The sequence below is a fragment of the Anas acuta genome, chromosome 7 (assembly GCF_963932015.1).
Source record: "Anas acuta chromosome 7, bAnaAcu1.1, whole genome shotgun sequence".
In the NCBI taxonomy this organism is placed as follows: Eukaryota; Metazoa; Chordata; class Aves; order Anseriformes; family Anatidae; genus Anas; species Anas acuta.
Genome location: NC_088985.1, coordinates 19,440,594 through 19,458,235, shown reverse-complemented (window position 1 = coordinate 19,458,235; position 17,642 = coordinate 19,440,594). Strand labels below are relative to the sequence as shown.

The following is a 17,642-nucleotide window of genomic DNA, read 5'->3' as shown; positions in this document are numbered from 1 at the left end:
GCTTGTCATAATGTGCTTCAACAGATTATAGCATGAATGGAATACTCTGATCATCTGCACTGACCTCCTGCACAGCACAGTTCAAAGATTTTTGCTCAGTAGTTTCTGTACCATGTATTATGGATCTTCTGTTTTGAGCTTGGAAATACCTTTGAAAAAACTGCATAAATTTGGCTTTAACAATTTCAAGTAATGGACTATCTCTACTAGACTATGAGTAGTTGTTCCAAAAGTTAGTGCTCTTTGTTCAAATGCAGTGGCTTAATCCTAGTCTGAATTTATTAAGCTTTAGCTTCAATTCACTGGATTTTACTGTAACCTATTTTTATTAGATCCCTTTTGTCTATTATCCAAAATACTTTCACTGTGTATTTTTAGTATATAGAGCAGGGTCGAATTACATTTTGGCTAAGATTTAAATAGGTACTTTGATTTCTTATTATTCCAAGTCTCAAAACAATTTCTCATGGCTCTTTTCTGAAGTCTTTCCAGAACTTTCATTAAATTCTCTTTCCAACAGAGAACTTCAAAATGGGACACAATCTTTGGCAGTTGTTCCATTAAAAGTCTTAACAGAAATAACTCTGCTTCCCTCTAACTCCTGCATAATCCTCTGCTGATGCATCTGTTGTAGCCCCTATAACTGCAGCACTCCTCTAAGAGCTGCTGTTCCATTACTGAGCCAGTCAATTCTCTTCCTCTGCATCCCTGAGTGCCAGGACATGCTGATGATGTGCTCCACTTTCACCCACCTGCTGTACAACCACCTGAGCGGAGCAGGAGCAGAACAACCTTCTGAGGTCTGTGAGGTAGTACAAAGAGCAAGCTGTGGAGCCTTTCTCACTCAAGGGACAGTCCAACCTTCTGTACCAGCTTATCTTATTAGAGCTGTATTGCTCATGGAAAGGACAAAACACACACTACCCTCAGATGAATGACTTGACCTGGAAGGCTCCTCTCCTGCTAAAGCGCTAGGTAATTTCTACCATAAATATTCCATATTCATGGGGTGCAGATTAACAGACAACAGGGGGTGTGTAAATGTGGCCCTTCCTGCTAACCTACACCAAACCAAGATTCTGTGTACATGGGAGTGTCTGCAAGGTTACTCTATCAGCAGTTCTTCCCAGTTCCTCCCAACAGCTCTCATTAAGAAGTAGTTATCTCTAAGACCTTGTAGCAATTGCCCAAAGGTCATGGATCCTGCTAGGCATTTCTTCTCTAAAAGCATTACAGGGATTTACATGCATACTACCAGGACAAACCTTTGCATACTATTGTTGTTAAAGACCTCCATTAAAAATGTAGGGTCTTATGTTTTTATAAATCAAGAGACACTCAACTCATGTTGACAGAGTAATGCTGATGCATAAAGAAAAATGAGAAACTTCTCAGAAATCCATCATTTGTTCCAACAGAACAGCCGTTAAGCATAACACTTTCCAAAGTACGTTAAGCCATTGCCATTTCTGTTCTACATGAAGATTTATCCTTTTTTGTAGGTCATCTTGATCCCATTTAGCACCAGCTGTGAACAGAATGACATATTAGTGTAGTGTATTTATGATATGGTCTTTTGCATTTTGTTCTCCTCTGGGAATCTTTTCTGTATCTTGAGTTAGTCGCTGAGTACAAATTTGCTTTCCAAGATGTGCCATGCAAGCAATTACAAAATAGAGATACCATCCTACAATCTATTGTAAGGTCTATAGGATATAAGGTAAAACACTACTCCTACTACTCTTTAGGATACCTAGAAAACCTTGAAAGATCAAATATGCATTTAAAGGTTTGTTGGCATAACTATGCAATTTACCACAGGCAAACCAAAATTACTATACAAACAAAACAATTCTCTTATTAGTAAAATTTGTTTCATTTAGGGGAATAGTGTAACTTCGAGTAGAAACCCATGTTTTCACAAGGCATTTTCTGGTTTAGCTGTATCGGTCAATTCTCAAATGTGCCCAAGGCCTTAACCACTATCTGTATAGAAGTGGCTATTACTTTCTGTGTCTTTGGTATTTGACATCTAAACTTCCTTCAGAAAAGGGAGCTTTGCATTAAACACTTTAAATTATTTTTAAAATGGCACAAATGCAGTCAGCTGCTGTTGGAAAACATCACCATCACTGCTCTCTTGGTTCTTCTCCTCCAACAGCCCTTTTGGTCTCTACGACCATCCTATAAACCATTCCACTCAGTGTTAAAATTTCTTGAGAAAGTTTTATTGACAAACACTTAAAATAGCAGGTCAAGATAATCCCACAATTAATCCTGACAGAATTGAGGATATAGTAATATTGCATGATTAAAGACAGATAAGACAGGAAAACAGCTGATACTAGTCAGCGAAGTTTAAAGGACATTTTTTTCTAAACCAAAATTCATTTCATTCTTTGAGATCACAATTTAATTGTCAGAGGTAAAAGCAACAGATAGAATGCACTTAGGTTTTTGCGGACTGTTGGACTGTTTCACTTCACTTTCACAAGGCAGCACAATTAGAAGAAACCACTGGACAATATAAATGTATTTGTTTATCAAATGAATTAACAACTGTCTCACTGCCAAACCTCAAAGAGCAGCTTTCAAAAGCAATTGTCACTGAATGAAACTGTTCATTGTAAAGTTTCTGCAAAGATGACACTTGGCCTGACACTATGTGACATCTTCGTATATGAACTGGAAGTCTGTATATGACAACATCCACAGCATCTGCATAGGAGTGTTTAGGAGAGGAGTATTTGTATAGACATCTTGATTTAGCCGCACTCTATATAATCAAAACTCATTTCAAGGTAGACAGATGCAAAACTTTGTACCTAGGCACAAGAAATGGAGGTTGTTCCTACTGAGCAGAAGATTGCATCCTTGAAAATCATGACTTTTCAAACAGTTTTGGTGGTTGTCATGGTCTTATAGCATTATATGAGCATCCACAGTGATGCTACTATGTAAAAAGAGGTACATGAAAGCCTTAAAAGATGCACAGTGGAGCAAACCCCAGAAGAAAATGAGATTTTATTTTTGCATGTGGTACTGGTGGACTAGAAAAACCATGTGTAGCCTCACATGGTTCACCTTTTCAAAAAAGCACTGAAATTCTGACACAGGGAAAACAAGAAGAGTCGGTGCATTTTTAGACACGTTCTGGAAAATATATTCTGTAGCTGTTTATTTTATAAGACAGCAAACTGAGAAGTAACTTGATTACACTGTGCAAGTACTTTGAAAGGGGGGAAATGCCTGCACTGTGGGGCTCCTTAAGCCAGCAGGAAAGAACGAGTGTCTAGAAGGTGAAGGCAGACACAATGAAACAATAAATGAAGTACCAGGAATTTTTTTAAGTGTGAGTGATGGTCTTCTGGAAAAAGTGCTACAAATAAAAAAAAAAAAAGCAAAACAAAACAAAACAAAACAAACAAACAAACAAAAAAAAAAAAAACACAAAACAAAACAAAACAAAACACTCCAGTTTTTGATATCTTCAGATATTCTGGAGACCCTTGAAAAGTTATGCTTTAGCCAAACACAAGCCATCAGGCCCTTGCACACAGGTAGAAGATACCTGATACATAACAATCTTGCTAATTCAGGAGAACAGCATCAGTGCAAAGCAATCCTTTCTCACTTTACAGGTTAGGAACACAGTTTACCAGACTGTCGGATCCCAGTTGTCAACTGAACAGATACAAAAGTGAGCATTTGAGAAGTCTGGGCTCACTTTAAACACCGTGTATGCCCTGCTACAAATCTAGAGAAGAAAGGACAAAATCTTGTCTGTATCTTTGCGATTTTTTTTTTAATGTAAGAGCTCCTAGTGCTATTCAGACTTTGTGGCACATGTGCAGTGTGGATTAAGCTGTGCTTATTAAAAATGATGCGTTAATAATATTGACAGAACATGTATCACTAGATTAGATAATGAGATTCATTCAGATAAATAACAAGTGCCATTTTTGCTTATAAATACACCTTTTATTTTCCTCTGTATCATGAGAAATGATATCATCAAACTTGTATTTTTCTCTTGGCCACTCCTTTTCATGGGTAACATTATCTGCATAGATAATCTTCACAGAGACCTCTTACTTTCCGCCTAGCCTTGAAGGCCTAGTTCTGTCTTTATTCTGAGGTCACCGAAATAATGACTGGTTGCTCTGGGACTGGAATGACCATCAAGAATCTAAGAAATATATTACGTAAGATACTATAAAAACAATAATTAATTCCCATTTACCAAAGGAATCAAACTGCAAGTGGACAAGCCTGCAAACAGCACAAAGCAAACTTGACACAAAACAGATATTTCACTGTGTACAAATAATAGCTCTTGGCTGATAAACGAATTAAGTTTTAAGGTTGTTTGCACTGCCATGAGATCATGTCTTGCAGAATCATAGGTCTCCATCAAATTACTGGAGATTTTCTGATGGCAGGTTAAGGGACCATGACAGAGATTTGTGAGATGTTATTTACTAATAGCCAATAGAGTAATTTTGTTCTAGATCTCTGTTTTCTAGTCTTGATGAAAACTGTGTAATCCTCCACGTCCCTAAGAAAGCTTCTGTCTGTGTTGGAAAGGAAATGATAAAAAGAGTGTAATTAAGCAATGATGACCTTTAAGTGAAATGTGGATTCTTTACAATATACAATGTCCTTCCCAACAGCCATATGTGTTTGTCAGATGTTTACAGAATCTTCATTAACTAAGAGCTTTGCTAGATAACAGAAGCTGAAGCATGGCATCAATGACTCAGATAAGGGCAAGTGTACAACCAATCTGCTTGACAACTGACAAGAGGCTGGGGTTTGAAGCAGACTGCGAAAAGAACACAAGAAAGTTATTTGCAAAGGGCATTCCAGTTGTTTGCCTTCCATCTCCTTTCCTCTGTCTGTAATAGTACAACATTTTTAATCAGCTAAAATACCCCTGTCCTCTCGTCTCTCCATCAGAAAGTAAATATATAAGAAATGCATTATTTTGGAGTATTAGCTGCACTGTCTGTTTTCAATATCATTGCCTGTCTGACAAGAGGCAAGCCTTTGGAAAACTGGGACAAGTTATCAGCTGTGGGAAAGTCTGACGCACCCTTTCACGATCCTGGGGAAGTGGAAGAGGAGACCCATTTTGACTTTAAATCTTTCCTGGAGAATATGAAGATGGATTTACTACGGAGTTTGAATTTATCAAGGGTCCCCTCACAAGTGAAGGCCAAGGAAGAACCACCACAATTCATGATTGATTTATACAACAGATATACTGCGGACAAGTCCTCCATCCCCGCATCCAACATTGTGAGGAGCTTCAGTACTGAAGGTAGGAGAAGTCCTGCATATGTGGACTAGAATTTTTGGAGAATTATATGGACAACAGTTACTCAGATTATTTTGAATTTCTGAGGAAACTGAGTGTCCACAGATTATTTAGAAACTAAGCAGGTTAAAATTTTGGACTGTAGTCTTGCTCCATCATTTCATTCATCTTTAAAAAATACCATTACCTTAAGTTTTCTTCTTTGATGTTCTTATTGTACAATATTCTCTTCTCAAATGCATCAACTGAGTCAATGCCCTGAATACAGCATTTACATGAACCATGTTTCTCCAAGCTAGAGATTTGTCACTGAGCTTCTGTGTTAGAATACTTTTGATCATCTATAACTGAGATATCCATGCAATAAAGCTCTTCTTTCTGGTAGGCTCCTGTCATCCTTAAAAACACAGTAGCCAGCTGAGAAATTTGCTATGGATCCAAGCAAGGAACAGCACTGCTCCCCACAGATTCTGGGTTAGGCAGGCAGATTTACAGGGAAAGTGGAAGTCAAGCTTGTCTCAACAACAACAAAAGATCAAGATCTGTGTAAAAATAAATAGATTTTTGAAAGCTCTACATAAAGAAGCAGTAAAAAATAGTTATAAGTAAATGCAATTCTTGGGATAGAAATGAGACAGGGAGAATCTGTTTATATACAAAATAGACATATGCAGGTAACAGCACTATAGAGATCTCCAAATCCTCAAATCAGTGACCCTAGTCCTGAAATGGAAAGAAACCTTAACAGTATGACAGCTAGATTACAATTCCCACATCCCCCTCTCCTCTCAGACTTCTTTAAAGGGTGATCACTGAAAAAGTGTAAAAAGTAGCCAGGTGTCAAAAGTAGCCAATTAAAAGTACCCTAAAACTCAATGATGCTTGAGTAATTATCTTACATTGACCATTAAACAGACATCAGTCAGTGATCACTTTAAAACATTACCAGTATGATCTTCCAGCCAAATATCTGCCCCTCCCAAGGCAGCAGACTGCTGGTACTGCACATACATTTGCAGGAAAATAAATAAATAAATATATACATATATCTCACTGAGCTTGTGTGATATATACACAAGCTGTGATATATCACACAAGCTCAGTGAGTCCAGCCTGGAACAGACCCAAACATGAAAGGCTGTTTATCACCAAGCGCCAAATTAGACAGACCCTCAAGCTTCGATTCAGGTTTTTCAAATGCTTTTCTATTTCCCCTAACTCTCAGTAACCCAAGCTGCTTTCAAAGCTATCTGAAGACAGCTGAGGCAAAAGCCTCAGCACAATTAATTCTAGAAAGAGACAAGTACGTACTATACTTCCCCATACTGGGGGAGCAGTTCATCCCATTGCATGATGATCAGTGGTAAATTCCCACTGTTTTTTTGAGAATCCTTTCTGTAAAAATCTCTTCAGGAAAATGCTAAATCTGGACGCTTTAGGTGCTTTATTTACTCACCTACTATTGACCAGCATCACCCACACCTTCTTCTAGGCAGACTCTTGATACTATCCCTCCACTCCTCCCCATACTCACCTGACCATGAAATCTTAGCGAAAATACCACCACCATCAGGGACCTCCATTTTGGCTTTTTGCTCCCTGCTCCTGAAACCTGGCCAGAAGACAGGATTATTTTTTTTATTACTAGGTAACCATGTTCTTATTTCACTCCCAAAATATATCCTGCATCTTTGAAAAGCAAGTTATTTGGACAGTCAGAAGCACTGTAACCACGTCTTTTAATTTCCTATTGCAGATGTTGTTTCTTTAGCTTCAGCAGAAGAAAATCCATTTCAGAAACACATCTTGCTCTTCAACATCTCTATTCCACGATATGAGGAAATCACCAGAGCTGAACTGAGAATTTTTATCTCCTGTCACAGGGAAGTTGGGTCTCTGTCTAGACTGGAAGGCAACATGGTCATTTATGATGTTCTAGATGGAGACCACTGGGAAAACCCAGAAAGCACAAAATCTTTCCTCGTTTCCCACAATATCCAGGAGTGTGGCTGGGAGATGTTTGAAGTATCCAGCGCTGTGAAAAGATGGGTCAGGGCAGACAAAATGAAGACTAAAAACAAGCTAGAGGTTGTTATTGAGAGTAAGGCTCTGGGTGGTTTCAATTGTGGGAAGCTGGATATCAGTGTTACTCCTGACAATAAAAATCTGCCCCTGTTAATAGTGTTCTCCAATGACCGCAGCAATAGGACAAAAGAGACCAGGGTGGAGCTCCGGGAGATGATTGTTCATGAACAAGAAAGTGTACTAAATAAATTAGGAAAGAACAACACTTCGTCTGAAGAAGAAGAACCGGGAGAGGGAAAGGCCGTCACTGGACCCCGCCGGCACTCCTCCAGAAGCAAGAGAAGCATCGGAGCCAACCACTGCCGGAGAACTTCCCTCCATGTGAACTTTGAGGAGATTGGCTGGGATTCCTGGATCATTGCTCCCAAAGACTACGAGGCTTTTGAGTGCAAAGGAGGTTGCTTCTTCCCTCTGACAGATAACGTTACCCCAACAAAACATGCTATTGTCCAAACTCTGGTGCACCTCCAAAACCCGAAAAAAGCTTCTAAGGCCTGCTGTGTTCCAACCAAATTGGATTCCATCTCCATTCTCTATAAGGATGATGCTGGGGTGCCCACGTTGATATATAACTATGAAGGGATGAAAGTGGCAGAATGTGGCTGCAGGTAGTATACAAGGCAGGAGCTCTGAGAATAAGAATACACCTCCTTCTGCTCTCTGTAAATCTGTACATTAGTAATGTGTATGAAAATCCTTGCAAACAAGGTTTGGAGCACAGCATTGGGCTGGCTGTTGGTGCCGCTTCTTTTGAAGGAAAGCTGGCATTTAAAAAATCACAATCGCTGTAAATAGTCTGCATTATGTATCATGAATTCAAGTTTTGTGAGATTGAAAGAACCATGCATTATTTCTAACAGTGATGTAATCTGAATACCTTATTTGAACTTTTCTCTTAAATCAGTTCAGTTCAGGTCACAAACCAAAGCATCTTCAAAGCAGCCTATGGGATTGAGGATGTCCTGTACATGTTTAATAGACAGAGAAATACAATTCTTTCATCCAACTCTGATATTTTCAACTTTTGTAAAACTCAGTGAACTGAATTTGGTCTGCATGGTAAAGTCAGGAGTCAAAATTCTGCAAGCCTTTTCTCATGTCAGTAATCTCAACGGCTTTTACAGATCATTTTAAGACAAATTATTTACTCCTCTAAGTGAAGTTTTTCGATTTCCAAAGCAGACGAGACTCTCCATCTTGTTTCATTCCCAAGTTTCCTTCTGTGGGTAGCAGGTGCCTCGGTTTCATCTTTCTTATCCTCAATGTCCCTATTTTTACCCCTTTATGGCACATACTTGAATGATAAGAAGCACAGCCTTCCGCTTCTAAGACACTGTTTCCTAGGAGGAACAGCAGCCCTTATCTCTGGACAAAGATAAAGAGCCACTTTGACCTACTGCATATTCTTAGTATTTCTTTGCAAGAACATGCAGTCAAACAATGTCCAGTCTTAGGAGCTGTATCCTAACACCAGTGGGGGTTGGCAGTGCTCAGCACTTGTGAAAAGAACTCATTTTTAGGGGTCTAAATAATTTTTTTGGAGTCTGCCACCAAACTGTTTTTCTTTTCTTTATTTTTTTCTTGGGAGAAACTCTATTTTACATACAAAATTCTTTCATGCCTTAGAAATGTGATTAATTGAGAATTCCTGTCTATGTTTTGGGACACATGCTATTGCATGAGATAAATACACTATTATACAATGATCCTCCTGACTTCACTTGTATTTTCACTAAAAAAGAATCCCATCTTTCCTGCAATTAAAGAAAACTTTCTTTGATTTTAGTGAAGGTTTTGCCCATGCAAGAAAATACAGTGTCTTGTGTTGTTTTCAGGTGCTAGTTTTAAGTGCTGTACAAAGCTCTCATGGTCCACCTCATTTCTATCACTCCACCTTCCACCAAAAAAAAAATATAAATAAATAAATCTATCAGAGAACATTTTTGATTCAAACTCATACCAAACTATATGTCTGTACAAAATATTGAATATTGTCTGAACAGAAGCTTAATGTATGGAAGCAACATGATTTAAATGAATACATATGTTTTAAATTAAGGCAGCCTTTGGGCAAGACGAATTCATTCGGCACGAACAGCTCAGCTTGAAATCTAATATGCAGTTTATTTACTATTGTTAACTTAATACAGAGAAAATAGCAGGTGAGTGTGAGTAGGATGGTTGTAATTCCATCGAGAACTGATGGTTATATCACAGACCATGAGCACAAAGCACGATTCATCAGAATCCTGGGACTGATTTATAGCCTTTTTCATTAGAACTGGGCTGCAATTGGATCAGATCTGAGGTCTGGGTCCATGCAAACTCCATCCATCCATAGATGCATGTCATTAAACTCTTAGGTTTCCTGTGACATCCTCTCATTTTACCACTCCCCACTGGTTTCTGTCATCTTACAGTTGTTATGTCTTACTCCTTTCAGACCCCCCTGTATTCTCTCCTTGTTTTGTTGATGTCTCCTAAGCTCATGATATTTTGTACAACTTGTCCTCTTAAAGTAAAAAAAAAAAACAAACACCAAACAAGTATGTGGTGTGAACACATTAGAAAACTTATTCACCCATGTGTTAAGGTAATTGCAACTGTGTGCTGCTCTTAAGTCATCTAAACACAAGGTCCTTGTTATAATTCCAAGTTCACCGAACACAGGACTTCATCCATAATCAAATGAAAAAATGAAATAGTAGGGAAGAAGAAAGACCAGTCCCCACAGAGAGAAATTCTCTACAATCAGTTGTTCTTTTTGTCACACTCAGAAGTCAAATATCAATCTTTGTTTTCCAAACTTACTTGAATAAAAAATAAACATAAAAATATCTAAAGCCTTTTTTTTTTTTTTTTTGGCTCAAAAATTCAGATCCTAGCTATGCTATCAGAATTCCAGTGAAGCTCTATAGACTTTTTCCCAAAACTGTAGTACAAGTCTCTTTTGTATTTCAACAACAACAACAACAAAAATTCCTCCTCCAGCCAGCTCTAATGATCACGTTCCCAAAGGCTTAACATTTTGGTTGGTATAGCAGTAAATTGAAACATGAATCTTTCCACAGGGTGATGATCAGGGTCAAGAAGGAATGAGAACCCAGTCGTGACTACAGATGCTACCTACAGCATGGCTGAAGTATGTGTCAAATTGGTGTTTGGTTTTACATTGTAAATTTAGCAGCCCAATTTATGTAGTTTTGAACATTTGATTTTAAACAATTGCCCAAGTTCACTTTTCAATTTCCTTGGGGTGCAAAGAATCAGTCTGGTGGCCAAAAAGCACTAGAAAATATACAGGTTGCATGAGCAGGCAAAGCACCCAGCCACCTGCATCAAGCCAGGCCCCATCAGACACTGAGAAAAGCCTCCCTCACCACCAAACAGTGGATACTGACCAGCAGCTTGCTGCTACTGAGGAGCAGGCTGGGGCTTGTGCAATGTCCAGCACACGTACAGTTAAAAACAAATCATACTTGCTTAACATAAACACGTGGCTGAAGTACCTCCTCTTATTCAGACCCATTAGCTGTGTAACAACGGCCATTTTAACATCAGAATCACCAGCTGACGGCCACAGACAATTTTAAGGCTGCACAGCAGTACTCCATTCTTAATAGATACAATGATGAGCTGGTGGAAGCTGTTCAGGAGATAAAACTTGCTATTTTTACACATCTTCCCACATTTTCTGTGTTCACAGCAGGCAAAATATCCTCTGTGTCATGTCTCAACACGGAAGAACAGCAGATGCAACTTAGCACTTAACAACAACACAGCACCAGTGATCACTAAAAGCCAAGAAGATCTCCATTTTCATGATTACTGATTAAAAGACAATAGCCTCATAGGAATCTGGAGGTGGTCAGCTGGCATCTGCTCAGATACCTTTATGCTGGAAATATCCTTGACCATAACAGAAATGTTAACCCAGAACTGGCAACTCCTGAAATTCAGATTAACAGGTTTTAGACTCTCTCTCAAGGAGGCTTATAATTTCAGACACGATTGTGCTCTAACACATCTCCCAGACCACAGCTGGGTCTCCTCCAGCCTCCCTCTGTGCCTGGTCACAGTAATCATGCACATGTAGGTCCACATAGGCCCGCACTCTAGGAGGTATTAACACCTCACTGTAGCTGCCCATATGCAGCATTGAATTGATGTTTGTTACTGCAGGGAAGACTGGAAAGGTACAGAAGGGCATACAGAACAATCTGGCAAAGACAACATGTAGTAAACGAGCAATCTGTGTGAGGAAGGTCCTGTCCTCAAACACTGTAACAGAAGCTCTGCTTCCCCTCTAGCTGCCATCTTGGAGCTAACCATCTCCCTCTACCCATTTGAACTCCCCAACTTACCATTTGTCGTGTTTAGCACAGAGAAGACCAGGGCAGGTCCTTCTTCAGTCTCTGGCGAGCAAGGTGGTCAAAGAGCTCTTCTTGCTTGTCTGCAGGGCAGGAGAGTGGAGCTGGATGTGCTTGAGACGCAAATCTCCTCTGCGGCCCCGGCGCTGACTGAGGCCTACAAAATGCCTTGAGCCATTTTTGGGCCCTCTTCAGCGTTCCTCACGTTCTCTAATTTCTGTCCCATCCACACGTTGTCTCAGTGCCACCTCTGAGCTGTGAAGGGCCCATGTGCTGTCTCAGTGCCATCTCTGGGCTGTGAGGGGCCCACACGTTGTCTCAGTGCCATGTTTAGGCTGTGAGAGGCCCACGCGCTGCCTCAGCACCAGCTCTGGGCTGCCATGGCCTTTCGTTATTCCCCATGTTGTGGTGCATTAATCTAATGTCTTTGTGGAAAGTCTGTCTCCCTTTGGGCTGGACACAGCCTTTTCTGCTCTTTTCACGTCTCTCAACTGCCCTGCTGCCATTTGTGCGCTGACTGCTGCCACCAGGCTGCCTCAGAGCCGTTGTGTGGCCTGTTGATGCCAAGCTGGCCCTGTTTCTCTTTTGTACCTGATCACAAAGCTTATGCTGGATAGTCAGTCATAAGTAAGCTGAAAGCTTCGCAGGAGAAAGGCCTCAGTGTAGCCCTGGAAAATGGGACGCCATGAGTCTGTCCCCTCACCAGGACATTAGCTTTGGCCAGAGCCCTGCCGTGCCGCTGGTAGCCCTCACACGTCCTGACACAGGCCCAGTGCACCAGAAGAGCTGAGCAAGCAATGACCTGGCGGTCTGGGCCTTGGGAACCAAAACTTCTGGTGGAGTTCTGGAGTAGTGGTGGAGAAAATACTTCTTTATGGCGAACGCTATGGCTTAAGACAGCAATGGCTCATCTGCCTGGACATACCGAGCATGTTCATTTTAGGCCAGTGAAGTAGACACCTGCAGCAGGGTGGCTTTCATCTGCCCTCAGAGCTGGAGAGGCATCAGCAGCACAGTTTATAGGAATGAGTTTGGTGGAAGCTGTTTGCAGTACCTGGTAGTTAAATAAAGGCCTTACTGGAGTTCTCGCTTTTTCAAATATTAAGGATAGGAGGGCTCCTGATGATATATTTAATATTTACTACTTAGTATCGGTTAACTCTGTTTTGGTTCATCATGCTGGACAAACAAGTCCATTAGAAGTGTAGGATCTACAGGATACAGATAGTATAGTGCAAACACACAATACACCAGTTCTCCAAGGACTGCACATCTATTTCCTATTTTTGTTGACAAATTACTTCCCAAAAATGCAAAACTGTGTGCTTAAATTAGCTCAGGCTGGATAGCTGCAATACATTTATCTGAAACCCTCCTGAATTTTCTGCTTATCTAGAATATGGCAGTTCAGCAGAGTTGTCAATGTGAGCTTATTACAACTGTGCCATGACTCTCCACCTGTTCCTGATCATACAATGAATCCCAGCTGAAATTAGAGATGTTTCAAAATGGGAATATACATCCTCTACCCTTCCCCAGTCTTTTAGTAAAAAATATAAGTTGTCTTCTTATTCTTTTATTCCTTTGCTTTTCTCTTTCTTGGACACTAAAAAAAGGAAGGGAAGGGAAGGGAAGGGAAGGGAAGGGAAGGGAAGGGAAGGGAAGGGAAGGGAAGGGAAGGGAAGGGAAGGGAAGGGAAGGGAAGGGAAGGGAAGGGAAGGGAAGGGAAGGGAAGGGAAGGGAAGGGAAGGGAAGGGAAGGGAAGGGAAGGGAAGGGAAGGGAAAGGGTTAGCAGAAGAAAATTAATATCCAACATAATTTGGATTTAAGGTATTATTGTTACAAATGTAATCATTATTCATTTTTAGAGTTATTTTCATAAAATGGAAAGTTTTCAACATTAAGAAAGAAAGAAAAAAAAGCCTTCCACCAGCTTCAATTTTAATCTCTACAGGTTTGTACAGCATAAAAGCTGCAAGACTTAGGAACAAAAACCTAACATTACTTTTTTTTAGCTTAGAAGTTATAAAAGAATCTTAGGGTGATATTATTTGTTATTTGTACTACCAAGCAACTTAGAAAGCCTTCTCAGGTACAAGGTTCTCTTTGTACCAGAATTGCAAGAACAGAACAGAAAAGACAGCCATAGACCATACCTATGCAATTCAGTTATGCCCGACACAGACAGCCATGAAGTAGTACTGACCCAGACTTGTACATCTATAAAAGACAGGGGAGGTTTGTCTAGAAAGACTTACCAAAGTCCTGGAAACATTAACATTCTCATTACCATAGTCCCATGATTAAGCTAATAAACCCTACCTCTCAGTATTTAGGAGCCCAATATCACCTTTAAATTAATACTAATTCTTACATATAATTTAAAATATGTCTATATTAGGAGGCTCTATTAAAATGAAAAGTAGTTTGTGTCCAAATTTCACCATTACCCTATTGGCATAGCTTCTAGGTTCAAGAATTTATTTCTCCCAGAGAGAAAGCAGCTCTTGCTGCCACCTTCAGATGAGCTTCCTGCTACTGCAGCTTGTCAGTGACCAAATGATCTATAATGGTCCTCTAAAGGAATGGTGAGCTGCAGATGACAAACAGGGAGTATCGGACAAGTACCAAAATATTTACTCTGTCCATTAAAAAAAAAAAAAAAACAAAAAACAAACAAACAACAAAAAAAAAAGCCTCTTCTCTGAGCATGTGGGAAGTTCATAGCTACAGGAAGTCAGAAAATGAAATACTCATGGACAGATTTTAAAGGGTCATGAAAGTTTATGAGATATAAAATATCTCATAATATATGAGATAATATCTCATAATAATATATGGGTTATATTATAAATTAGACTTCATGATAGAATTACATGCTAGATACTGATAATTCAATGAACAGAATTACATTGCACAACATATTTGATAAAAATATAAGTTCTATGAAGGAAGAAAGGAGTAAGTAAATTGTTCTTCTCCAAAGCCTGAAGTATCCACACCACATAAGGAAGGATTCTCACCTTCTAACACTATTTAAGAAAAATTACAAAGGTAGAAATGAGTGATACATATCACATTGAATTCAGGGCACAAGAAATCAGAGATCACTGAAAAGATCCAGTGTGAAACTTTTCCACTGTCCTAGCTTTTAATTCATACATGTTGAGAAAACATTTATTTTACATTTATAATGTGAAACGAGGTTTGTTTCAGTGTGCTAGAGACAAAGGGCAATAGCAAAAAACATGAGGAAGAACATGCATCTGAACTTGAGGAATATATTGCAGTATGGAGTGTTTCCATATCTTGGATTTTACTGGGTGAAACTAATCATAATCTTATGCATATTTCTCAAAATCCTAGCTTTGTATAAACCTCAGCTACCTTTTCCAGTCTTCCTGATATGAAAATCTTTAGAACACAATAAAATGCACAATATATATGTGAAAAACAGAAAAGAGTTCCTGTTTTAATCTTATGATTTCACAAAAATCACAGGCAGGAAATGGTTATTTCAATATTTTTAGCCTCTTAATATGCCTAAAGTAGAGAAGAATATTGTAAATCTGTGAAACTAATTCCTTAAATGCTAAGTAAAAAATCATATAATGAATTTAATGTAGGATATATAGAACCTATTTAGCTATGGAAGATAACTATCTGGCACGTATCTTGATCAAAAATGATCAGTGTTTATTGCTATCTTCTTTCTGAGTATGGTTCTTACGGCTATTCATCTATGTCTGTTATATTCAGATTAAGATGAGGTGACTATTAACACCTCATATAAAACACTCATAACATTCTATGCTACCCTTTGCACAGAAGGTTGAAAATGAGATAATTTGAGTAAACCTTTATCCTTTCAAGTTATGTCTATTCTAAAAGTAGAAAGTCACAGAGAAGAATACAGTGTAAAAGAAGGCCCTTCTAGAAAAAAAAATAAGGTTTTTGAAGATTTACTGTGATTTACTTATCAGAATTAAGTTACTTACATGAAATCCAGAAACTTTGAGTTTCTACAGTTTTGATAGCAAATACTTTAAATTTTTGCACCATTAATTCATACTTGGTAAATATTTTCATATAATTATAGGTGGCCATTACGTACTATGTACTGAAGGATTGAAAAGGAAAGTACTATGTACACTCTCTAAACATGCAATGTCATTCTCTTTTTTTTGTGGGATAGAAAGTTGTATGCTCAGAGCTACTGCACAGACAGACAGAAATAGAGATCCATCTTGACATATTCTTAGGGACATGGATTATTGTACTTTTTTTCCCAATTCCTGTCACAATGGATCCATTTTGCAACCCTGCTCCTTGGCTTCTGGGCATGCCCTCCTCCAGCACCCAGTGGGAGTAAAGGAAGAAAGAAGAAAGAAGAAAAGGGGACCCACAAAACAACCCAACCCCCTAGCCCAGCAGGCAAAATCTCTCTTTCATGTTTACACATTTTTATGTCATTGTTTTAGATCTCACTTTTTTTTTTTCTTCTTAATTATTATGCTTTGTTCTCCATCAAAACAAAATTAGTTAATCTATATCTTCACTTTCAAGTTAATTGAAAGATGGTGGAATGCAGAACAAAATGCTAATAGTGAATTACGGTTAAAGAGTTAAGCACTCCAAAGTGAAGTGTCAGAATTAAGATCACATGTGATACAACTATGTACCACAGCTCCTAGTGGTTTTATTTTGAAAGTCCCCTGCTTTAGACAGTGTACAGAGTGCATGGTGCTTAAGAATTAAGTTGGGGATTTATGAAGTACAATATCTTGCCTGTTGAACTAATTGTCTTAGCATACACTGCAGTGTACACAATTATTCCTGTGTTAACAGCCTTTAGAGGCACAGTCTGACATTGGAAGTGCAGCGTATGTGGTAGACATTAGTGTAGCAAGAGAGATCCATTGCCCCCCAGACTTTATAAACTAAACAGACAGAAGAGTCTCGGATTAGAAAAGCAATAGAAATCAATTTGCCCAAAGTCGTTTCAGTAGGGTAGTGGCAGAGCTAGAAACAGAAGCCCATTTTTTTGAAGCCCTGTCCACTGTATTGTCCACATGAGAAATTAATTCAGCTCTGGCAATAAATCCTTGAGCTCAAATGTCAATTTCTGGACAAAGTGTGGTTTTGCTGGAGCATTTTTATCCCAGCTACTTTTGCCCTGGAATACTGGATTATCCTTTGCGAGAAGAAAGCAAGAAGAGCAATTCAAGCTGGTGATAATGTCCTGGAGTCAGCTCTGTGGTGGGTATCACACATTGTCACAACACAGAGCAGCCAACACACACACGTATGCACACACTAGACTACAAAGATGCAACAAGTCTGAATCTCCCTGTTTCACTACCAATCAGGCACACAAAATGTTGTGGCAAACTTGGAGCTTAATTACTTATTTCTACAATATCAACAAAAATTCCAGCTATATCCCAGTCCTCTCCTTTGACAAGGTAATTGGCTACATTTTTTAAACTAGGATTTAATTTTTGAAAATGAGAGCACAGCCTGGTTATCACAGATACCTGTGATTATAGCATCATGTTTTATAGCTTTTGCCATAGAGCAGTCCTATCTTTAATGGACTCTTAGAACAATTCAATTGTTCCTTTTGTTGGATATATATATTTTTTTTAATCTTTAGTATAATGTCAACAAAGGCAGTGCACACAGATATGGAAATCTTCATAACATTTAAATGTCATACTTTCTTATTCCTCATATATGAATATAGAATTTCCAGTCAGTTTTGACAAACACCACAGGCCTTGAAATTTTAAGCAGACTCAAAGGGGCACAACAGGATAAACTGCTTAAACTGTTTCTCAGGTCTCCAACACTTATATTCACCACTT

General features: G+C 39.0%; 1 protein-coding gene across 1 annotated transcript; it reads left to right on the top strand.

Moving 5' to 3' along the window:
* Positions 1 to 71: 71 nt before the first annotated feature.
* On the top strand, positions 72 to 10,242 carry GDF2 (growth differentiation factor 2). The gene is made up of 2 exons (XM_068688474.1): positions 72 to 5,323; positions 7,077 to 10,242. The coding sequence occupies exons 1-2, from the start codon at positions 4,978 to 4,980 to the stop codon at positions 8,015 to 8,017; spliced, it is 1,287 nt and encodes a 428-aa protein (XP_068544575.1). The 5' UTR covers positions 72 to 4,977; the 3' UTR covers positions 8,018 to 10,242.
* The last annotated feature ends 7,400 nt before the right edge of the window (positions 10,243 to 17,642 follow it).

Coding starts and splice junctions, on each gene's coding strand:
- GDF2 (XM_068688474.1), top strand. CDS start 4,978: ATGCATTATTTTGGAGTATTAGCTGCACTGTCTGTTTTCAATATCATT. Junction 5,324..7,076: donor GAGGAGCTTCAGTACTGAAG/GTAGGAGAAGTC, acceptor TTCCTATTGCAG/ATGTTGTTTCTTTAGCTTCA.